The 25,865-nt window shown below is 40.9% G+C and overlaps 1 protein-coding gene across 1 annotated transcript in view; it reads right to left on the bottom strand.

Moving 5' to 3' along the window:
• The window catches only part of LOC124595551 (transmembrane protein 181), a 231,276-nt gene that overhangs the window by 4,891 nt on the left and 200,520 nt on the right, over positions 1-25,865 (bottom strand). The window contains exons 10-11 of the mRNA XM_047134331.1: positions 15,537-15,686; positions 3,620-3,722 (exon numbers count right to left, since the gene is read on the bottom strand). Coding sequence (XP_046990287.1) covers positions 3,620-3,722; positions 15,537-15,686 — 253 coding nt within the window. The remainder of the gene's footprint in view (positions 1-3,619; positions 3,723-15,536; positions 15,687-25,865) is intronic.

The raw sequence follows: 25,865 nt of genomic DNA, 5'->3' as shown, positions 1-25,865 counted from the left end.
GGTTCGAAGGAAGAATGATGGTTCTCTAGGGCATTCAGTTTACCGGAAACCCACTCATACTGATTTGTACCTGCAAGCATCGAGTTGCCATCACCCATCACAAACCATGAGTTTGCTTAAAACACTTGTTCATAGAGCTCATACTGTCTCAGATCTAGACAGCTTACCTCAAGAACTCGCCCATCTAAAGACAGTATCCAGCGAAAATGGGTATTCCATCCGGCAGATTAACAGGGCACCAACAGTTAAAACTAAGAAGCAGGAAGAGAATAAAGAGGAGAAGATGCCAGAACAATCTTTAGCTTTCCTTCCTTTTGTTGGCAACACTTCGTTCAAAATAGCAAGAATCCTCCGAAAATTTCAGGTAAAAGTGGTTTTCCGCCCTCCATCGAAGATTGCGGACCTTGTGGGATAAGTTAAGGACAATCTGTTACTACGAAAGGCCAGAATTTACAAGATACCGTGCCAATGTGGTACGGCTTACATAGGTCAAACCACACGCACCGTGAAAGAACGCTGCAGTGAACATCAACGTTACACCCGCCTTTTGCAGCCAAGCAAGTCCGCTATTGCTGAACATTGTATTTCTACTGGACATTCAATGGAGTATGAGAAAACAATGATTTTTTCCACAGCAACGTCTTGCTGGGACTCCATTATTAAAGAATCCGTAGAAATACGACTGGTGGAAAATCTGTTAAACCGTGACAGCAGCTACCAGCTGGACAGTGCATGGAATCCCATCATCTCCACGATTTGCTCAAATCGAAGACGACAGAGTGCGTCAATGGCCGTGGCAAACAGCAACGCAGAGGGTGACCGAGTTCCGCTATTCCACCGGTGAGGGCGCTGCTGGCGGGCAGTGTGGTTCAACTATCAAGTTTTCGACGCGTGTGCAGAATAATTACAGTACGCTACATACTGCGGAACGGACGACGTTCTCGCCAGTCTGCGACGGCTCACCTGAAGATGACTGGCAGGTGCCCAGTTGAAATATCGTGTGAAGTATTGGACGACGACCGGCTCCAAGCCCGAAATTTGTTTGAACAGTCAATTCGCCGGGAAAATTTTAAAATTCACAACAGGAATGCCCTTTGAGGTCAAAAATTCTATGATGGAAGTGTCTTGCGACATGGAATGTTGTCATGATGCAGCACCCACTTGTCTGCATGTGCAGTCTCACTCGATCCACCCTTTTCCTGAATGTTTCAAGGACATCTTTGTAAAATGCTTGGTTGACAGTTTCTCAGACTAAGCATCTGGAAGAGATGAACAGACCAGTCTACACAAGTAGAACAACACTGCACTGCCAGATTGTTTGCACTGTTGTTAGTCAGTTCCATCAATTTTCTTACATACCTTGCATATTTGCAAAAATCAGAACCAGAAACCTAGAACCCGATATTTATGAATTTTGTACGTGAAGATGTATTCATTCATTGCATTCCATTGACACCCAGTAACTCAATTATGGCCTTTGATTTAAAGCTATTGCAGTTTCCCACATGGCTTGCATCCACTCTGAGAATCAACAAGACTCAGGGCCAATCACTTAGTGTGGCAGATATTAAACATCCTGGGCAATGTCGGGCACTGCTGCTAGTAATTAATAATGAAGGATCTGATGTTGGCTCACGCTCGCAGATGACACACGCTTCCACCTGAATGATAGTGAAGAAGCAAAACTGGTGTTTTGTGTGAAGAGTTTCTGTTTGGGGTGTGGGATACAGCAGAGGCATTATTGGCCCTAAGTGGAAATTTTTGAACAATTTGTTGCCACACAGGAACTGTTGGGAAGACCGACCAGGTATCGAGTGGTCCTTGGAAGACGGGGGATTACTACCATGGATTAAGCCAAATTCAATGGCACAGGTGTGGACTGGCTTCCATGTTCACCCAATCTGACTCCTTGTGACTACTTTTTTGGGGTACATCGAAAGACACTGCCTACCAGAACTATCCCACTGCACTGGACAAATTAACTAACAATCTGTGTGACAGCTGAATCCCTTTCCATTGACACATTACAAGATTTTGAAAAGATTGTGATTTGAATGGAAGGACTGCTTGCAGAGGATGAATTCATTTATGTATGCCAAGCTGTACATCGCAACAGCCCCATGTTACCAAATTTTGTGACTACTATTTCAAAACTTCTGTATAAAATTCTGAGAGAAAAAAATTTTAGAACCCAAGAAGAACAATGTGGATTTACGGCTGGGAGATCATGTGTAGACCATATTTTCACATTACGACAGATTTTGGAGAAACTCAGGGAAAAATCAAAAAATATAGGATTAATTTTCATAGATCTAGAAAAAGCGTATGATACTGTTCCAAGAAAATTACTTTGGAGAGCACTACATATGGCAAACATAAACCCTTCCTTGATTAAAATAATACAACAGATGTATAAAGATAACATTTGCCAAGTGAAAGTTGGTAATAAACTTTCACAGAAATTTAGAACAAGCAAAGGCCTTTTACAGGGCTGTCCCATGTCACCATCATTATTTAAAATCTATATAGATATTAGCCGTAGAACATGGTCTCGTAAATGTAATAGTATGGGATTAGAAATAAGAGATGGAGTTTACCTACATCATTTATTATTTGCTGATGATCAAGCAGTCGTAGCACAAGATGGGGAGGATGCTAACTATATGTGCAATCAACTAGCAGTAGCATACAAAACTTGGGGTTTGAAGATTAATTACCAAAAAACAGAATACTTGACTAATGATTCAGATGAGCTATACATTGAAGGAAAGAAAATCAAAAAGATAAACACTTTCTGTGACTTGGGATCTATTTTAGAAATCGAGGGAAAATCAGAGTCAGAAATCAATAAAATAATTAGTAGTGGACGGAGGGTCATTGGGATGCTTAACTCAGTCTTATGGAGCAGGAATGTAATGAGCAGAACTAAAAAATTAATATACAAATCCATATTAGAGAGTGTGGTTCTGTATGGAACGGAGACCTGGACAATTAACATGAAGCACATTAAAAAATTACAAGCTCTAGAGATGGACTTCTGGAGAAGATCGGCAAGAATCTCCAGGAAAGAAAAGATAAGGAACACCGAAGTAATAAGGGGAATGGAAATAAAAGAAAGAATATATGACGTAATGGATAGGAAGAAATTACAGTGGTACGGGCATGTACGACGAATGGAGAAAACCAGAATACCAAAACTGATACTGGAGTGGGAACCGGAGGGGAGAAGAAGAAGAGGACGACCTATGACAACCTGGCTCCAAAATGTACAGCACATAATGAGGAGAATGGGCGCAGAGGAAGAGGACACACAAGATGGAAACACCTGGAGAAATATTTTGAGATTATAGTTTAAGAACGTTTATTGTTTGTATTGTAATTTCCAAGTAAATTATTATGTTGGAGATAAGCCTCTGTAATGGGGAAAAGCTCAAAATAATAATAAAATAAAATTCTTAGACCTTCCACAATAAACATGGCCATTTACATTCTTCTAGCAGTCTTTGTATTCACGTTATTTAATTTTAAAATCAGGGAGTCCTTTGTTATAGTATCTTGGGTTAGCAAACAGGAATTAATGAAACTGGAGGAACTACTTAAGTTACAAGGAACAACTTACCAAAATAAGGCATGGCACGAAGTTCACTGTATGCCCTCAATATGAGGCACACCAGGTACAGTAAATAGACACCACATGCTATGAAGAAAAAAACCTTGAAACCCTGAAACAAAAATTAAAATAGCTGAGCAGAAGTAGGACGATTTTGAATTATTTGATTGACATAAGCCTAACTACTTAAAACTAATGATCAATAACACAAAAAGTGTGTGAATAATGTTGTCTTGGGATTAAAACAATAGAAATGATCCTAGCTTGTTACTAAAGAGGTCTACACTTTCTGCATTGAGAAATGATATTGTTTTAATCATGTCCAAAAGAACAGATACCATCGGTGACCATGGAGCTCATTAGAATGACATTACAATGAAATGAATACCCCTAGCTGCATACAGGCATTGATATAAGTCAACGGGGACAGTTGAAAATGTGTGCCCCCACCGAGACTCGAACCCAGGATCTCCTGCTTACATGGCAAACGCTCTATCCATCTGACCCACCGAGGACACAGAGGATAGTGTGACTGCAGGGACTTATCTCTGGCACGCCTCCTGTGAGACTTGAAAAGATTGTGATTTGAATGGAAAGACTGCTTGCAGAAGATGAATTCATTTATGTATGCCAAGCTGTACATCGCAACAGCCCCATGTTACCAAATTTTGTGACTACTACTTTAAGCCTTCACGGACATGTCCGTGTTGGGAATGTAGGTCTCACCGAAGGCAGACATTTAGTATTTGCTGATAATCAGGTCATCACAGGTGGAGCCAACAGATGGGTTTTGGGAAAGATGGAGAAGGAAATTTATCATGTCCTTTTCTGAATAATGAATGTGACATTTGCCTTACAACAATTAAGAAAAGAATGGAAAAGCTAGTTCTGGATGGCCCCACAGGGAAATGAATACCAGTGCCCCAGATGTGGGGTCAATGCTTTAACCAGTGTACCATTTCAATCGGCTGCTTGTTTCAGAAGTTTTCATAAATGTTTTCTCAGCTGTCGAGCAAGAATTTCAAGTCCTATAAGTCAGACATTGCAAGAATCACCAGCTCCAAAAATCATCAGGACACAAATAATAATAGGTTGGAAAATAAATGAAATACTGATGCTGTAAGACAATGAGGTTGTGAGGGATACAGTGCAAGACACCAGGACAGTTCACTGCTGCATAAAGAATTTAAGTTTCTCTTTTCCTTTTCTTAACAGACTCTCTACAAGATAATGATCAGACAAACTTTTATGTATAATGGAAAATCACAGAAGCATCAAAATAAGGTAAGCAATATTGGTAAGGAAACCCTTCAGTTAAAGGTTCTAACCTAAGATATTTGCTGGCAGCCAAAACAAGGTTGCTGATGTTCTGGAAACAATTAGGAAACTGTTACTCAAATTCACATTGGACACACATCTCCAACAAAAAACAAAAAGGCCATGTTCTGATATATGCAGGAGGTTTTCTCTTACAAATACAGTATACTCATTAAATTTGTTTGTATGGATGCAAATACATGCCAATTAAAAAACTGTTCACAATTCATATCATTGCTGATAGTCTTATAACTGTGGCATTAAAATTTACATAATCCCAAACAAGTTATTTGGGCTGTTTAATGAAAGGCTTCATTAGTGAAAGCTACATGGGTGTGAAACTGATGTCCACTCCCACACATTACTGCAGTAATTATCAGCTAAACATGGTAGGAGGTCAAAAGTGAGCTGAATTTGTGGCACGGAAGGGGTACAGCTGCAGTATGTGCAGTACATTCAGAATTGGACTGTTGGTCAACTATTTTACTTTTAGACTTTTTGTACACATTTTATAGCATTGATGGACTTGTCTGGGGTCAACATAAATTGCCTCATTTGGAGATACTGGGACATTGAAGCCTTCAACTATTACAGAAATAATGTCAGAGAGCAACTCGTATGGTTTTTGTTCCAATCGTTAGATGGAATCACAATGATGTGGCATGGTACTATGCATCTGTGTTCAATTTTGACACAGGATGAGCTTACAACAATGTGTTCTCATTATATCCACTTTCAAAGACTGTGCTGTTTCCTGAAGAAATTTCATAAGTAGCTCCAGTGAAAGTAGCACTGAGGGTGTGCCAAAGAAGAGATGCTTCAAAAACGTGATGCATTATTTTTTCTTTAAATGCCATTTCTTTCTTCCCTATGGTTGAGATTTAGCTATAATAAAGAAAAAAATCAAGAAACATGACCATTTGTATGTTCCAGAACAGTATGTAGCCATACTCAAATATCCATGTGCTTAGTTTCAACTGTCATAATTTGAATCCCGATAATTTGGATTTTGATAACTTGTAGAAAGTCCTTAAGCCTCAAATCACTCCGAAAGACTATTGTAGCCCAACAGAAAGTTAAATTTTTACCTAGTAAATAGATGGACTTTCAATATGATTCACAATGGAGGGAACTTGAAACTGTCAACAAATTTACTGATGATTTCATGTAGCTTCCCAGCTCTCAACGTGCCCTTCTGGGGCTCTTCAGTATTAATATATTGGATGTTTCAGAAAGTATAGTAAATATTTTAGGTGGTAGTGTAGATTAGTTCAAATAAAAATTCTAAGCTGGAAAAACATATCCGTCTTTTGCATGAAAGAAACCTCTTCCAATAATGATAGAAGCCCATTCTCACGAAATTTCAAATATTGGGGTAAAAATCAAACCATGGAAAACCCAGGATGAAATGTAACAATATTAGAGAAGGAAAGTTGTTGCTCACCATATAGCAGAGATCCTGTTCGCAAAAAGTGTCACACAATTATAGCTTTTGGCCATTAAGGCCTTTGTCAGTAACAGACACACACACACACACACACACACACACACACACACACACACACACACACAAACGCAACTTGCACACATGTCTGCAGTCTCAGACAACTGAAACCACACTGCGAGCAGCAGCAGCAGTGCACGATGGGAGTGGCAACTGGATGGGGGTAAGGAGGAGGCTGGAGCAGGGAGGGATACTATGGTGGGGGTGGCGGACAGTAACTCAATACCATCTGGGACTGGAGCAACTGAATTACATTCTGTGCCAGGGTTTCGATTACCTCTCGTCATGCCCTGAAATGAGAAACGTCCTGCCCACTATCCTTCCCACCCTCCCTACAGTGGTATTCCGCCGTCCACCGCGCCTACAAAATATACTTGTCCACCCTTATACAACCTCTGTTCTCAAGCCCTTACATCATGGCTCATACCCCTGTAATAGACCTAGATGCAAGACCTATCCCATACATCCTCCTACCTCCACCTACTCCAGTCCGGTCACTAACATCACCTATCCCATCAAAGGCAGGGCTACCTGTGAAACCAGTCATGTGATTTACAAGCTAAGCTGCAACCACTGTGCTGCGTTCTATGTATGCATGACAACCAACAAGCTGACTGTTTGCATGAATGGGCAATGACAAACTGTGGCCAAAGTGGCCCACCCTGTTGCTGATCATGCCGCCAAACATGATATCCCTCATCTCAATGACGGCTTCACAACCTGTGTCATATGGATCCTTCCCACCAACACTAGCTTTTCTGAACTGCACAGATGGGAACTTTCCCTGCAATACATCCTATGTTTCCATAACCCTCCTGGCTTCAACCTTCGTTAGTCACTGTCCTCACCCATCCAACCTCTTCTCTGTTCCCATTCCAGCACTACACAGCTGTCATTTCACTGCCACAGCCAGTCTTTTCATTTGTTTTTATTTCTCTCCTTTTCGCTACTTATTCCCCCCCCCCCCCCCCCTCCCCACTTTCTTTCCTGCCCTTCATCTAAACTGCAGCATTTCACTGTCCGCCACCCCCACCATGCTATCCCTCCCTCTCCCCGCCTCAGCCTCCTCCTTACCCCCACCCAGTCACCACTCCCATCATGCACTGCTGCTGCTGCTCGCAGTGTGGTTTCAGTTGTCTGAGACTGCAGACGTGTGTGCAAGTTGCGTGTGTGTGTGTGTGTGTGTGTGTGTGTGTGTGTGTGTGTGTGTGTGTGTGTGTGTCAATGGCTGACAAAGGCCTTAATGGCCAAAAGCTATAATTGTGTGAATCTCTTGCCTATCGCAACTCAGCATCTCCACTATATGGTGAGTAGCAACTTTCCTTCTCTAATATTGTTAAATAATGGGGTAGCAACACAACTGTCTAGCATACCACACCATACATTCACAAAGGATTCTTGAAAATGTTTCTCCTCAAAACACAGTGGGTTTTTGGTGGTCCACCAGTATTAGTTACAAGTATTACAGTTTCTTTCACAAATGAGTGCTGCATCACTAATAAAGGATATTACTGGAATTCTGCAGCGATTTGCAACTAACCAATGACAAAATTTCAGTTGCCTACCTTCATCTCCTCCTCGGAGGTGTTGAATCCACTGTAAATAATAAGGATACAGGATGCCCACATGCAATGTCTGTCCATACTCTTGTATGTACAGGGTGTTTCAAAAATGACCGGTATATTTGAAACGGCAATAAAAACTAAACGAGCAGCGATAGAAATACACCGTTTGTTGCAATATGCTTGGGACAACAGTACATTTTCAGGCAGACAAACTTTCAAAATTACAGTAGTTACAATTTTCAACAACAGATGGCACTGCGGTCTGGGAAACCCTATAGTACGATATTTTCCACATATCCACCATGCGTAGCAATAATATGGCGTAGTCTCTGAATGAAATTACCCGAAACCTTTGACAACGTGTCTGGCGGAATGGCTTCACATGCAGGTGAGATGTACTGCTTCAGCTGTTCAATTGTTTCTGGATTCTGGCGGTACACCTGATCTTTCAAGTGTCCCCACAGAAAGAAGTCACAGGGGTTCATGTCTGGCGAATAGGGAGGCCAATCCACGCCGCCTCCTGTATGTTTCGGATAGCCCAAAGCAATCACACGATCATCGAAATATTCATTAATTAAACACGTCGGCCGTGCGATGTGGCCGGGCACCATCTTGCATAAACCACGAGGTGTTCGCAGTGTCGTCTAAGGCAGTTTGTACCGCCACAAATTCACGAAGAATGTCCAGATAGCGTGATGCAGTAATCGTTTCGGATCTGAAAAATGGGCCAATGATTCCTTTGGAAGAAATGGCGGCCCAGACCAGTACTTTTTGAGGATGCAGGGACGATGAGACTGCAACATGGGGCTTTTCGGTTCCCCATATGCGCCAGTTCTGTTTATTGACGAAGCCGTCCAGGTAAAAATAAGCTTCGTCAGTAAACCAAATGCTGCCCACATGCATATCGCCGTCATCAATCCTGTGCACTATATCGTTAGTGAATGTCTCTCGTGCAGCAATGGTAGCGGCGCTGAGGGGTTGCCGCGTTTGAATTTTGTATGGATAGAGGTGTAAACTCTGGCGCATGAGACGATACGTGGACGTTGGCGTCATTTGGACCGCAGCTGCAACACGGCGAACGGAAACCCGAGGCCGCTGTTGGATCACCTGCTGCACTAGCTGCGCGTTGCCCTCTGTGGTTGCCGTACGCGGTCGCCCTACCTTTCCAGCACGTTCATCCGTCACGTTCCCTGTCCGTTGAAATTTTTCAAACAGATCCTTTATTGTATCGCTTTTCGGTCCTTCGGTTACATTAAATCTCTGTTGAAAACTTCGTCTTGTTGCAACAACACTGTGTTCTAGGCGGTGGAATTCCAACACCAGAAAAATCCTCTGTTCTAAGGAATAAACCATGTTGTCTACAGCACACTTGCACGTTGTGAACAGCACACGCTTACAGCAGAAAGACGATGTACAGAATGGCGTACCCACAGACTGCGTTGTCTTCTATATCTTTCACATCACTTGCAGCGCCATCTGTTGTTGAAAATTGTAACTACTGTAATTTCGAAAGTTTGTCCGCCTGAAAATGTACTGTTGTCCCAAGCATATTGCAACAAACGGTGTATTTGTATCGCTGCTCGTTTAGTTTTTATTGCCGTTTCAAATATACTGGTCATTTTTGAAACACCCTGTATGATAATAATGGAAATACTTGGATGGAGCAATACATACAACAAAGGAAAGGCAACCACCCACCTATTGCAGACTGATGCACGGAGCACAAAAACATGTAACAGAAAACAACATTCACACCAATTTACACATATTCACACACACAATTACACAGACACTGAAATGAACACTACCTGGCCACAGAAAGACTGATTATTGATACTCAATTACTGAAGGCAGCTGCTTGAAGTGTTGGGGGTGGGGAAGGCAAGGAAGGAGGCAAGGAGAGGGCAGTGAGAAAGAGGTAGGTTTTTTGTCAAATGACTCCCTGGCTGTAGAAGATGAAAAGAGTAAAGCAAAAAGTTCTGTAGGATGAGAGAGGGATGGGGGAAACTGAGGGGGAGCAGAATGGGGAGGGGGAAGGGGGAGGAAGGAGGGAGGCGTAGAGAGAGAGAGAGAGGGGGGGGGGCACATTGGAGGGAGGTAAGAGTGGTGTGTGAGGCAAGGTAGTGCACAATCTGGATGTAGAAGGGGTGGTGTGGACAAATGAGAGAAAGGAAAAGGAAAAGGGAGGCAGTGGGAACAGGTTAGCGGAAGCTGAAGCCAGAATGCGAGAGTTCAGGATATGTTGAGAGAGAGAACTTATGTGGAACACCAGTACATGTAAAAATTCAATCTGTGCTTGTTGAAGGACCACATTCTACCACACAATGTTAATTTGCACCTTCAGATGACTCCTGGGCATTGCACCAGTTCCACACAGTGTAGTGAAAACATGAATAAACACTCTTAATTGGGTATCCTGCAGTTAGGCAATTGTCTACTGTATTCTCTACAAACAGCACCAGTGTTTCCATTTCAAGACCCATACACAAATACCATATCAGCAAACTCAGCATCTGTAAATATGTATAGAATACTTAATACAGTAGAATTGGCCAACATATCACAACCACAATTAAAGTTGAAAAATTCAATTATACAAACACCAGGACAACTTCAAAATCAAAACAAAAATGACAGTCACAAATAAACACAAAGCAACTGGCGTATCCACAAACAAAATTCAAATTTATCTCTGTAACCAACGAAAAAGTTGTCTATATTACCACCTCCTAAAGCATATACTGTTCCTGCTGAAACACTCTGTACACTCCGCACAAAATACCATGGCCGGCAGATGTGCAGTCAGCAGGGCATGTGTGGGGACAGCTATAGTGGTGGGGATTAGGGTCAGGCACTGTAGGGAAAATGTCAAGTGCTGGATGGGAATTGCCATTCTAAACTGAAGCTCACATTTTTTGTAAATATTACATACTTGCATGGAGGGAGAGGAGAGTGGTATGTGGGCCAAGGTATTGCACAATCTGGATGTAGAAGGGGTGGTATGCTTTGGTTAGTATCTAAAAAGAATTCCACTGAAAATGCAGCAATTTATTTATGCTTGGCCTATTAATCATTTGTAACTTTCAGAGAAGAATCCTGAATGGCGAATTTTGAGTAAAACCTATACAGTCCTCTTGCTGTCACATCACTAACATATTGTGCAGACACAACTGTGAGAGAATTTTGAGACAATTATTTATTAGTTTATTAAATGAGGAACTGAGGAAATATAAGGTCAGTGGCTTATGAAAAGCACACCTCTGTACAAAAATAACATGTAATGTCTTCAATCATGCTGTTCCCAAACCCACAGATTTTCTCATTTCACCAGCTATTGGTGGCTCTTAAAAATTAAATCCTTTCGTTGAAAGTCTGTAGTTAGTCGAATAGCACGGCACACAATGAATTTCTGCATAATAAACATATGGCAAAATACTCTCCTCTTTGTGTACTATCATTTGCCAAAATCTCTTTTAGATATCTCTTATTACTTATGAAATATGAGGTAAGATATTATGGACATTTCACTCTGGTTTTATCACAGGCACAGCACGATCACAAATGAGTATGCTACATCAGGTCAACTTTCTCGAGACTGGTGATGAATTGAGACCTTCACCAAAGCCTTAAAAAAAAAAAAAAAAAAAAAAAAAAAAAAAAAAAAAAAAAAAAGCTGAGCTAAATTTCAAATGCAACAATATACACACATTAAAAAATGTTTTGCATCACATCAGTTCCAAGAGTTCCAGAACCTGTACAGAAAATTGGAATAGGGACAACATTAACATCATTTCTGCCCTATTTATTCCTCATGAAAACCACACAGTGCATGTTGTAACACAATACAGAGACAGAGGTGGTGGTCCAGATTGCTGTACACACTGGTATCTCTAATACCCAGTAGCAAGTCCTCTTGCAATGATGCAGGCCTGAATTCGTCGCGGCATACTATCCACAAGTTCATCAAGGCACTGTTGGTCCAGATTGTCCCACTCCTCAACGGTGATTCGTCATAGATCCCTCAGAGTGGTTGGTGGGTCACACCGTCCACAAACAGCCCTTTTCAATCTATCCCAGGCATGTTTGATAGGGTTCATGTCTGGAGAACATGCTGGCCACTCTAGTCGAGCGATGTTATCCTGAAGGATGTCATTTACAAGATGTGCACAATGGGGGCACAAATTGTCATCCATGAAGACGGATGTCTCGCCAATATGCTGCCTATATGGTTGCACTATCGGTCAGAGGATGGCATTCACGTATTGTACAGTCATTACGGCACCTTCCATGACCACCAGTGGTGTACGTCAACCCTGCATAATGCCACCCCAAATCAGCAGGGATCTCCACCTTGCTGCACTCGCTGGACAGTGTGTCTAAGGCATTGAGCCTGACCGGGTTGCCTCCAAACACATCTCCGATGATTGTCTGGTTGAAGGCATATGTGACACTCATCGATGAGGAGAACGTGATGCCAATCCTGAGCGTTCCACTCAGCATGTTGTTGGGCCCATCTGTACCGCACTGCATGGTGTTGTGGTTGCAAAGATGGACCTCGCCATGGATGTCGTGAGTGAAGTTGCGCATCATGCAGCCTACTGCGCACAGTTTGTGTCATAACACCACATCCTGTGGCTGCACAAAAAGCATTATTCAACAAGGTGGCATTGCTGTCAGCATTCCTCCGAGTCATAATCCGTAGGTAGTGGTCATCCACTGCAGTTCCTGTCTCTCTGAGTTTCCTCTACGGTAGTGGTCATCCACTGCAGTTCCTGTCTCTCTGAGTTTCCTCCATGTCTGAACAACATCGCCTTTGGTTCACTCCGAGATGCCTGGTCACTTCCCTTGTTGAGAGCCCTTCCTGGCACGAAGTAACAATGCGGACGTGATCAAACCTTGGTATTGACCATCTAGGCATGTTTAAAGACAACACGAACCATGAACCTCCTTCCTGTGTAACGACTGGAACTGATCAGCTGTCGGAACCCCTCTATCTAATAGGCACTGCTCATGTATAGTTGTTTACATCTTTGGGCAGGTTTAGTGACAGTATCCACAGTCAACATCTATCTTCAGGAGTTCTGGGAACTGGGTTGATGGAAAACTTCTTTTGATGTGTGTATTATATAATACACAACCAACCCAAAATAAATGTAATCCCTAATTTTCATTGCAAACTTTTTCATATGTCTTGCAGTGTCTTACGTCCATGCAAATATCACTATAACTATGACCATTAATGAAATGGTGGTCATATCGTTATGAACCTGACAAATAAGTAAGGCAAAAATGAAATATTTTTACCAAATAGTTTCCATAAAATTGTTTGAGAAATATTGCAGGGTGTGTGCCATGATTCTTTCATCGCCAACCAGCAAAAATATTGTGAACTTGTCAGTTTCCCCTTCTGAAAAAACGAATGAACTCACCCAGCACTTTGGATGAAAATTGGTCACTGTGCATCGGCTACCATGTCCCACACAGAACCCAGCTATACAACAGGATTTCACTAGATTTTATTGCTTGTCTTCCTGAAAAAAAAATTTCTAGTGTGCTGTTTTGCATGGCATTATATTTACAACATGTATTTTTAAAAAGTGCTGAAAATGTCATGTGTTTTGTAATGTTTCCATGTTTGTTTTTCATCTAGGAAATATGGCTGAATGAGTTCCATTAACTTTGATTATAAAATATTTATATCCTGTAAATACAATATTTTTTTTCTTTAAATTCATTCAAGCATTATTCACTTAGTGCAGACACAATGTAAGGTTTTTCTGAATATTTACTTTTGAAAACTGCAACTGAAACCAAATTGAGAAGTTACTCACGTCATTGTATTTTTCTATGAGGGCTGTTTGGAAAGGAAGTTCCGATCGATCGCAGAATGGAAACCACTGTAAAAATCCAATGAAACTTTGCACAGATGTGATGGGCAGTGTCTCTAGTATGCCAGTCTATCACATCATGTCACTCTTTTCAGTTCTGATTGCACAGTGAGCACATGAAGGTGCCAAGAAAATAGTATCCCCCACCAAGTACGAGGCCTGATAAGATTTCACCTGAAGCTATGCAGCCCATATAACATAAATGTCATGTGTTTCCTTCTTGAAGATAATTCTCTAGGAGCAATGAAGATGCTTCTGCAGCATTTTCGATGCGAAGTGTTTGATCACCCACAATACAGCCCGTAATTGGCCCCCTCTGAGTTTCATCTGTTTTCATGAACCACTGGCTATGAAGACAACATTCTGGCACATACATGGATTTCTATGATGAGGGTATTGGAAAGTTGGTACAATGCTATAACAAATATCTCAGTTGGAGGGGTGATTATGTAGACAAATATCTGGAAGTTGTAGCTTACTGTTGCAAATAAAACATATTTGATTTTCACTCTGGTTTCCATTTCACCGCCGATCAGAATTTACTTTCCGAATACCCCTTGTATATAAGATGCATATATCTATACAAATACATAGAGACAATGCCTTGACCTACTGACACATCATCGCCCTGTCCATACCGCAACAGATAGTCACTTGATATTTGGAGATGGTGTTGATCTAATACCGCAGGTGTCATTTAAGAAGTGATTTTTCGAAATTCTACCCCTAAGGGGGTGAAACAGGGAAGGAAAGTTCTAGGAAATTATTTCACGATGAAAGCGTTTTCAAAGGTAAACCTATGAAAATTTGTATTTACTTTCTCTGCTAGAAATAAAAAAAAAAAAAAAATTATTTCACTGTTTATGTTTATGGAAATTCGACCACTAATGGGGGAAATAGTGGACAAAAATTTTTAAGGAAATATTTTGATATATTAAAAAATTTTTAAAGCTAAATCTATGAAAATTGGTATTTTGCTTCTTGGTTGGATATAAAGAAAGTGTTGCAACATGAAAGGAACTTGAAAACCCAGTTAAAAAAATAAAATAAAATAAAATAAAATCTGCGTAGGCCATATATTTTACATCAGCAAAGTACCAAGTGCGCTGAGCTAGTAAAAAATATCATGACACTTGTTCTCAGTTTGGAAGCAATATACAGTTCTTTGTTGTCCTGGAAAATTTAGAAAATGGACTACTTAAGTCTCTGTGATCACCAATTCATTTGTACTCTTCCATGTGTGTCATATACTCTGGCAACCCTTTCTCATACACCATAGTGACACATGCATTTAGCATGTGGCTGTTATCAAACAGGCACAAACCTTATGCCTTGATCACTCAGTCTGCAATTGACACCACTGACAATTCATCAGCTGACAGTACCACATACATACAAAGTCGTACTGTTGAATTTGCTGATGTGACAGAATTTTCTTTCTAACACCTCTAATTTGAGACATATAGAGACATATAGCAACAGAGCTACAAATGGAATGAGTAAGGAAACACAGCTAACTGCACTGTAAGCAGTTGCAGTTGACTTTCCCTAGTATCAAAAGTTTAATTATATGTACTGATTAGAGAAGTCTTATGGTGAATGAAAATATACAGTTACAAAACTATCGACCAGCAGAATGCAGGAATACTCACATAAAAGTGGCTAGTGTCCAACTTGTAACTGTACGTTGGATCTTGTACTTCATTTATCTTTTGCCACGTGGCCATAGTAATGGCTGAGAACCACAACATACCAACTATTACCATTTTTGGAAAATAGAATGTTAGAAGTCGTCGTTCATTCTGCAAAAACAAGCCCATTTTCAAAAGAATATCATAACATAAAAACACTTACAGACTGTGAACTGTGAATTAATGAATAAAATATTAAACAATGGAAAATCCAGGATGGCATGTAACAATATTACGAAAAGGAAAGCTGTGACTCACCATATAGCGGAGATTCTGAGTCACAGATAGGCACAACAAAAAGACTATTCCAAACACAGCTTTCAGCCTGTAAGCCACAGTTGCCTTAGACTGCCGTCGTGTGTGTGTGAGCTGCATTTGCTTTTGTGTGTGTGTGTGTGTGTGTGTGTGTGTGTGTGTGTGTCGTCTATTTTTGACGAAAGCCTTACTGGCGAAAGCTTTATTTGGAACAGTCTGTTTGTTGTGCCTCTCTACGACTCAGCATCTCCGCTATATGGTGAATAGGAAATTGTAATTCTTGCTGTGAATAAAATATACTTCTCTTCTATAACCCACTAATTGTTGCCAATACATTAATTTTATGCAATTTTCTTCACATAAGCCCAGTAACTCTTAATGCTGAATCTTCTATTTTTTCAGCTATGTTTGAAATGATCATGTGATGAAACTGAAATGTTGAACACCTGAGACAATTCTCCTAGTTTTGCAAGGGCACAGAATATTAAAATCACTCTACAGAACTGTTGTGATTGAATTTCACATCAAACATGTACCGGTACCATGAAAGTTTGGTATGACTGTTTTATATGTATATGCTGTTTAGCACAGCAGAAACTATATGAAAGCTCACACACAGTGCTTCAACCTAAAAGAAAGTTTTCAACTTCTGACACTGAATTCCGTTGACAACACTGATATCTTGAGTAAAACAGACAATGAAGTCAAGTTTCTCTCATTAGCAATGTGTTTGATAATACAGAAACATTATGGTTTAATATCGCATTTTATAAACCATACAATACTCCGAAGTGGGAGCATTAAGGCAGTTATTTCCATGTACTTTCAATGACAATTTTGGCTTCTACAACCAACTCATATGAAGATCATAAAAAATACTAAAGAGCTAATTAAAATTTAATTATTGGAAGAGAAACCTTTCAGACACAACTTACTTCTCAAAAATTAAAGATGAACTTTAGGTTAACTTCATACAGGACATAACAATAAATCACAGTGTTTGTTCACACCCCTCCCATGGGACACCACCTTTTCAAAGACACTTTCATTGTCAAGCAACAGAGTTTGTGTACTTCAGAGAAGCTGAGGGCTACGCCAGCAGCAGCTTAGCTACTGGCAGGGCCTCCCAAGCCAGACAGGCCTCAGCAGAGGAGCCAGACAAAGTGTGTCCCACATTACTGGATAGGAGAGCTCAAAAGGCATAGAAAATTCAAAGTTCCTAGAGGAATAAACAATAAAAATATCCAAGTCCTCAAGCACGGACACTGGGTGGGGAGCCGATAAAGTCACAATGTAAAAGTGTCATATTACAGAACCACAATGGGAGCCTTGGAATGTACAGAAATGACTTCAGCAAAGGAAATGGACAACAGATTTGGCAATAGCAATGTGGAATATACAAAAAATGATGAACTACAGAAAAACGAAAGAAACAGTTGAAGATATTGGGAAGTTTAAGTACAATATTGTGTTCCTACTAGAAGTGAGATTGCAAGGGCTTTGACAGATATATATATCTCAGTATTCTCTGCTGTATAGTGTACCAGAAAGAAGAACAAGTCCATTTGGAACAGGGTGTATAATAAAAAGAGATTAGGAGAAGTCTTTTGGAACTTGAACCTATAAATGAAAGACTAAGCAGACCAAGAACAGGAGGGAAATTCAGGACTGTGACAATAATAACAGTATACACACCAATAATGGAAGCAGAAGAAAGAATAAAAGAACAGCTTTGTGAAGATCATGAAAGTACATGTACAAAACTACAACCTATTGCTAGTTTTGGGAGCCTCTAATGCAGAGGCTAAGCGAAATGAATGCTGAGAGTGCCAGGGAAATACACTTTACATGATGAAACTAATGAGAATGGAGCTGTGTTATGTCAGTTTGGTGCTACAAGTAATTTACTCATCAAGAGTACCTGTTTTCCATAAAAATGAATACATCTTGGAATATAGAAGTCAAGTAGAATAGTTAACGAAACAGACTATGTGTTAGTAAAATTACAATATTCCATGTCAGTAATAGATGTTTGTAGCTGCTGGGTTCCAAACTGTGATTCAGACCACTATGTTGAGAAAGAGATGTTATCTGTAATAAATAAAAGCAAATTGTATTACTGAAAAATTAAATGATCCCAAAGATGTAAAAACATACTTAATAAAAATTAAAGATGTCTGACATCTGGTGAGGAACCACTTGGAAATCAAGATAGGTGGAGCAGGATCCAGAAAGTGGTGGAAGAGGCAGCGGAATTGGGATAAGGAAAAAGGAAAGAAATAGATGGTGTGATGATGAATGTAGACTAGCAACAGAACACAAAAATGCAGCAAGACGAAGAATGACATGGAGGGCGACAAGAAGAAATGTGTATAAGGAATTAAGATCTAATGCTCATGTGATATGAAAGTAAAAGAAAAAAAAGGAATGACCGAAAGCAAAATTTCAAGAGATAGAAGAACTAAAAACAGAAAGAAACATGAAAATTGTATTTCAAGAGATAGAAGAACTAAAAATAGAAAGAAACATGAAAATTGTATCATCCATTAGAATCAAACAGAGAAAATTTTCAACTAACACAAAATGCATGTAAAAATATAAATGGTAAGATAATTAGAGATGAACAAAAATATTGCAGATATGGGCAAAATATTTTGAAGATATGTTTAGTACCAACTCAAACCTGGTATCAAGAACCCACAAGAACAGGAGGAGAACTGAGAGGCAAGAGAAGAAGAAAGGGAAGAAGCGAAAATACCAACAATTCACGAGGTGGAGTCGATGAGACATAAATTAAAAAATAACCATCCACCTGGTGAAGATGTGATAGTCTCAGAATTTATAAAGTGTGGCATTCTACCTCTAATACACACGATACATCCACTAATGTATAACAAGGGAAAATGAAAGCATCCCTGAGGACTGGAAAACAGGAATATGATGATATGCCCTGTACTCAGGGTATAACTAAATTCCCTTAACAAACATTGAGGAGTTGTAGTGGTGACAAAGACAGTTAAGTTGTATGGAAATGTACCATTTTCCTGCAATACATGAGATACCACAGCACATTTCACCTGATTCCCCATGCCCATTACATGCTTGTTTACCTGCCATTCAACTGAGTTTGTAGATCGCCCCGAGAGGTTTGTACTTACTGCTGTGCTTTGGTTTTTGTTCATACTGTTCTACAGTACAGTAGTAATCATTCACTACAGTACATGATGCAAGCTGTGTGTACATTTCATTTTAGTGTGTTGATGTTGACCATGGTGAACAACACATTTGTGGAATACACTGACATGATGTTATTGTACAGTGAAGCTAGGCGCAATAGGAGGGCTGCTTGTCAGTTGGAAGAGTTTTCCACACTGACAGACACCTTTGCACTTGCTCTTTGCTAAGGTGCCAGTGAACCTTGGAGACGGGTACACTGACCACCAGCAGGGCTGACTGTGGTGCTCCTAGGCAGCATTGCACAACCGAGTTTGAAGAGGCTGTACTCGATGCAGTGGAAGAGGATGCAATGATGAGTATCAGAAACATACCTGGTAGACTGAATGTTGATTGCCAAACCGTCTATTGTGTTCTGCATGAGCAGCAGCTACACCCATACCAACCCCCAGAAGGCATATGCAATGCAGCCACAGGATTTTGCATCACGAGCCCACTTCTGCAGGTAGTTCTTTCATCAATGTGCGGACAAGTCTGGCTTCTGGCAGCAGATCCTTTTCGTGGATGAAGCCAAGTTCACTAGGAAAAGTGTTTCCAAGTCCCATAACTGTCATTTGTGGGCTCATGAAAACATGCATACTGCGGCCCTTTATGAGTTTCAGGAACGATAAGGTCTGAACATTTGGACAGGGCTCTTCGATGGATGTGCGATTGGGCCACACCTTCCTCCACCATACCTCAAGGGTGCCATGTACTTGGAATTCACCAAAGGCTCTTGGAAGATGTGCCTATCCATGAGTGGCAACACATGTGGTTCCAGCATGCTGACACACCACCTCATTTTCTACGTACGGTCCAAGATCATCTGGATTAACAGTTTGGGCAACATTGGATAGGTTGTGACTATTACCTATGGGGTCACATGAAATCCTTCAGTTACGAGGCCACTGTTAGATCCAATGAAGACCTACTGACATGGGTTATGGCTGTGGGGGATGCTGATGAACCAGGGACTGATGATTGTGTGTACCGGAACATGGTATGAAGGTACTCTATCTGTGCTGATGTTGGTGTTCATCACATCGACCCCTACTTGTAAGTGGACCCAGACAACAAGCAGGAGTCAAATAGCATCGTGTGTTGTGGTATTTTGCAGGTAGTGGGAAAACTGGACAAGAGTTCCTACACTAAAGACGGTTGTCTTGGTCTCCCCTACATATCCCAAAAGTCTATAAAGGGAATTTAATTACATGCTTTATAAGAAGGGAGAAACGTTAGCATGTGAAAATTATAAAAGCATAGCAAATGGCTCATAAGATGTTTTCTGGAGTGCTGGATGACAGGATAAAAAGTGTGCAGAAGATACCCTCAGAGAATATCAATGTGATTTCTGGCCAAATACAGGTACAGGCATAAGCTGTTTGTTATTAGACAAATAATAGAAAAATTTTATGAATATGACAAACTTCTGTCAGTTCACAAGGGAACGTAGATGCTGTTGCAGCTGTCCAGCAGATGTCTCTGCACCATATAGGTAATCATTGTTCGCAACAACAACAGTCCATGTCGCAACAGCAACAGCCTCGTGTTCTGCTACCTTCATGCCATACTGTTTCATTTCACACGAATGGACCATAAATGTCCCAGGTGCTGAGCAGTGTGTTATAGGTACCATAAGAAAGGACACATTGCTTCTGTATATAACTCCTTTCCAAACCTAAGTGAGGATGGAACAAACATGGGTGTGATGAATGTATCAGCAGTTATGGTGTCTCAAAGCAAGTTATACACTGAAGTGTGTGTGTGTGTTTAAAAAAACCTTTGAGGATGCAAGCGGATACAGGTGCAGCGGCAATGTTGGTGAATTCTCAAACTTATGTGGATCTGGGTGCGCCCCCTCTAATTCCATTGTCACACAGGCTGGTGAGTAATAGCAAACAACAGATTCACATCCTTGGACAGTTTTCTGCACCTATGACTTACAAGGCTATGGTTCATTCATTAACGTTCCTAGTTGTGGGGCCTTGCCACAGTGGTAACACTAGTTCCCATTAGATCACCAAGTTAAGCATTGTCGGGCTGGGTTATCACTTGGACGGGTGACAATCCAGTCTGCCAAGTGCTGTTGGCATGCAGGGTGCACTCAGCCCTTGTGAGAGAAACTGAGGAGCTACTTGACTGAGAAGTAGCGATCAGCTCTCGTACATACAGCCGGGAGGGTGATGTGTTGACCACATGCCCCTCCATACCTGCTTCCAGTGACACATGTGGGCTGAGGATGACATGGCAGCCAGTTGGTACCGTTGGACCTTCATGACCTGTTCAGACGGAGTTTAGGTTTTTTAGTTCTGTACAATGCTTACACTGATAATCTGTTTGGTTTGGATGCTTTCAAACTGTTCGGGCTGTCCATCCATGATGAATTGCATTTGATCTCTGAACACGTTCAATATCAAGAGTTAGATGCTCTCTGTGCCAAATTTTTATCTCTATTTTCTCCAAGACTGGGTTGTGCAATAGAATCAAGCTCATATTATGATGAAACAGTCTGCCCACCCTCATTTTTTCCGGGCCTGCCTAGTACAAGTAACTTTACAGGACCATGTAAAAGCAGAATGTTATTTGACCTGTTTCTTCCAGTGAATAGTGAAAACCATTGGTGATATTCAAACAAGCTACAGGTAAATTACATCTCTGCAAAAAACCTATTAATGCACAGCCGATCATTGATACCTATCCTTTGCCACACTCTGAAGAGCTGTTAGCCAAATTAATTCGGGGCCATTATTTTTCAAAGATTGACTTGGAAGAGGCATATTTACAGCTGCCGCTCAATGAGGAATCTACATGCCTTCTAGTTATCAATCGCCCATTCGGGCTTTATCAATACCAGCATACGCCTTTTGGTGTGGCAAGCACACCATCTATTTTTTAAAGCTTTTTAGAGTGACTCACTGCATCTGTCCCAGACAGCATCAACTATATAGATGATGTAGTAGTGTCTGGTGCCTCTACAGAGGAACATTTGCAGAACCTTTGTGCTCTGTTTTTCATTTTACAATATTCTGTGCAATTTGAATAAGCCAGTTTTTTCAACCATCCATTATTTATTTGGGTTTCAAAGTGACACGTGCTGGCATTAAACCGCTGTGCCAGCATATTGATGCTATTGTTGCATTGCCATAATCCATGTCCATCAAGGACTTACAGGCATTTTTAGGCAAGAAAGTGTCACGTGCTGGCATTAAACCATTGTGCCAGCATATTGATGCTATAGTTGCATTGCCACAACCCATGTCCATCAAGGACTTACAGGCATTTTTAGGCAAAAATGTGTACTATCACAAACTCATACTAGACACTGCTACTGTTGCACAACCACTCCATGCAATATTACGTAAAGAGATTCCTTTCCACTGGTTCAAGACTTGTGACTTGTTGAAATCAAAGCTGCAGTTGGCCCCTTGTTAGGTCACTTTTCAGCCAGTTCAGCACCTGGTGTTTGCAATGGATACGTCTCATTTGGTCTTGGTGATGCCCTTGCTCATAAGTATGTGGACAGATCTGAATGCGCTATTGCATATGCCTCTAAATCCTTAAATTCTGTGCAACAGCGTTATTCTCAGATAGAAAAAGAGGCTTTGGCAATCGTTTATGTTCTAAAAAAATTACATGTTTTTCTATATGGGTCCCAGTTTCACCTGACCACAGACCACAAATCACTTTTTAGCCCTTTTACATCCTTGCCATACAAAGCTGCACATTGTTTACAATGGTGGGCTCTCGATACAACGACGAGATACATTTTCTATCTATGGCATAACACGCCAATGTTGATGCCTTATTGTGTTTGCCAACTGTCCAGATTCAGCATCTGATAAAGTAGAATTATTTTGTTTTAATTTAGTTGTGGAAGCTCAATAAGATGTTGATGGTTTTTCTATTACCAGCACTAAAACTGCAGCCATGGTAGCCGTCAATCCTGTTCTACATAACGTTGCTTCTGCTGTGCAACACCTCCGGGTTGTGTTTCTGATCCTCTGAGAAATTATTTTGCATTACAAACTTGTCTTTCTGTTTGGAATGGAGTACTGCTGTTAGCTACGGAGGACATCGCTCCCCATGTTGTAGTCTTGTTCGCCCTTCAGCATGAGGTTATGCATTCATTACATGTGGACCACTGGGGTGTGTCATGTACAGAAGTGCTAACATGCAGTCATGTCTTTTGGCCAGGCACTGATGGCGAAATTGCGCGAGTTGTTGCAGTGTGCCACTCATCAGACAGCACACCGTGCTTCTTTGTCACGGTGGCCATATCCATCTTGTGAATGAATTCATGTAGATTTTGTGGAAACTTTATTGAATTTATACCTGTTTATTGTAACTGATGCTCGTTCTAGGTTTCTGTATGTGATGTGTTATCTGCCTACTTCTGTGGTGGCAACAACCTCAGCTTTGTAAAAAAATTTACAATGGAAGGTCTTCTGCAGACAATGGCACCCAGTTCATATCTCAGGAATTTGAATGTTTTTGTACAAAATGTGGTGTTTGCCACATCATGGCTCCTCTTTCCACCTTCAATTGAACAGGGAAGCAGAATGAATAGTATGAACATTTAAGACTCAGATGAAAAAATACATTTCGGATGTCACCAGAAGTACCTCTTGACTGATCCCTCAGTTCTTACAGGTTCCCATCTGTTGGCAATAAAGAGTCTGGCAGAGTTATTGCACGGTCATCGACCCCAGAATCTGCCACATATGCTTGGGCTGACGCCAGGCTACCTCTGGCACTAGCGCCACAATGCTGTTTGGGCTCACGGGTTTGGCCACTGGCCGAAACAGACACCAATGGTGACAGAGTACATGTGGTCCACGCCTCTGCTTTATATGCATGGCTGAGAGGAGGGTGTTGGAACACTTTGACCAGCTACAACCTAGTGTGGCCGGCTGTGCTTTGGGCACGCCTCCACTGCCCTCACGTACTCTGTCTGCTTGGCCATCACCTACATCGCAGCTGGTGCCCTTGTCTTCTCCACCGCCACTCCCAACGCTTTCACAACTGCCTCCTCTGCTGTGGATGCCTCCTTCAGCTGTCGTGGGCCATGGTGGGAGCCCGACTACTGTGCTGTTGCAGTCATCGCCTCCGCCACTGTCCCCTACATTATAGATGGTGCCACCTGTTCTGCCCCCTTTTCCGCAACATCCTTCCTTGGGGTTGGACTTGGACATGGAAGTGGAAGCTGTGTCAGTGTCGCCTGTCCTACCATACAGCCCATCACAGGGGGTGGGCACCAAACTTGTCCGTACTCTCGCCACTAACGACCCTACACTCCGGAGGCAGCGAGTCACAAGACTTAACAACCTACATCGACCACAGAAGAAGTGGACGTGAGCACTGTGCTCACTTCTTCAAAAAGGAAGAGGAGTGCTGTAACTACCAATTTAGTGTGTACGCCACTTCATAGTTCCCATACGAAGTTTTTGCTTGACTTAGCCACTAAAGGCCACCCAGCCTATTAATGTGACAGCAGTTGTGTGCGCAGCCTGCTGTGCCCTTCATTGGAACTAATGACCCTATAGGCCAGAGTGAAAGGCTTCGTCGGCCATTTGTGTCTAATTGTATTATACCTTGTCTTTGATGTGTGTGTACTAATCGAACAATAAATTAGTGTTATTGGTTTAAAACACAATCTAAACAGGGTAAGGTACTATATTACACCTGTAATGAGAAAAATGAATATGGATATGATTAGGAGAAATTTCTTATGACATATTTATGAGAGTGAAGTGAGTTAAGTGGGGAAGCAATTTGTACATTTGTAAGAAACTGATTTTACGTAAATATTAATGTCATAAATACAAATTTACCTTTAATTTTAACCCACTAACAAGTGACTTTTTTCAAATTTTGCTCCACAAATAGTTTTTTTAATTAATGAAAAACATTCTATAATACATGACATTACATATAAACACATAAAGAAAGTGTTTAAAGCTCACAAAATAAATCATCTGTAATAAAATCCAGAGTATAATCATGCACTGGACTTCGACTAAAATATCTTGAAACTTAAAGTAATTTTTTTGTTTCTGTGTGGCTTTGAAGCTGAGCACGTATTTCACAATGGTTTCCTGTGAACAGAAGTCTTTGAGAAGCTGGGTGAAGTACAAAGGACGTATTTCTCATACCACTGTGAGCACTTGTCAGTCAGTGACAAACTGTCATCACTTTATCTCTAATGAAGTAGCATTGCATTCTTCTTCACTTTCTGAGCTGCTAAATTCAATGTCAAACTCAGCATCACTACAGTCATCCTTTTTGAAAGCACAGCCTAAACAACGAAATAGAACAGAAGCAGAAAATGCATGCTTTGTAGTCAAGTATCCAGAGCTGCTCACAGTAAACACTGTATCTACTGGTAACCACCTCAACCAAAACACGATAGCCAGGCTACAAAAGTAGAACTGGATGCTCTCCAAAGGCCAAACACTTAACTACCAGCTCCGAAACGGATATAAGTGAGGTTTTACTTGTTCATAGGTCTGGTTTTAAGTTGCCTGAGTATACTAGGGATTTTATGTTACAGTGTTAATTTCATTTTAGTTTTAAGCATCTATTCATAAGTAACCCTCTACTTCCAGTTTAAAACAAGATTTTCATGCAAGAGAGAATAAACATTTCTTTTCATACACAAAGATCCCAATAAACTCTTCTTTTCTGTTACGCTAAAAAATACTATAATGTAGACAGAAAAAATATGTGATCACCAGGGGAAAATACATACTTTCTAAGAAAAAAATAAATAATTCACTATGAAGGTGGTCCATCTCTGGCTCTTATGCAAGCACTTGCTTGGCT

This window comes from Schistocerca americana, chromosome 2 (assembly GCF_021461395.2).
Source record: "Schistocerca americana isolate TAMUIC-IGC-003095 chromosome 2, iqSchAmer2.1, whole genome shotgun sequence".
NCBI classification, from domain to species: domain Eukaryota; kingdom Metazoa; phylum Arthropoda; class Insecta; order Orthoptera; family Acrididae; genus Schistocerca; species Schistocerca americana.
This window is presented reverse-complemented; position numbering and strand designations above follow the sequence as displayed.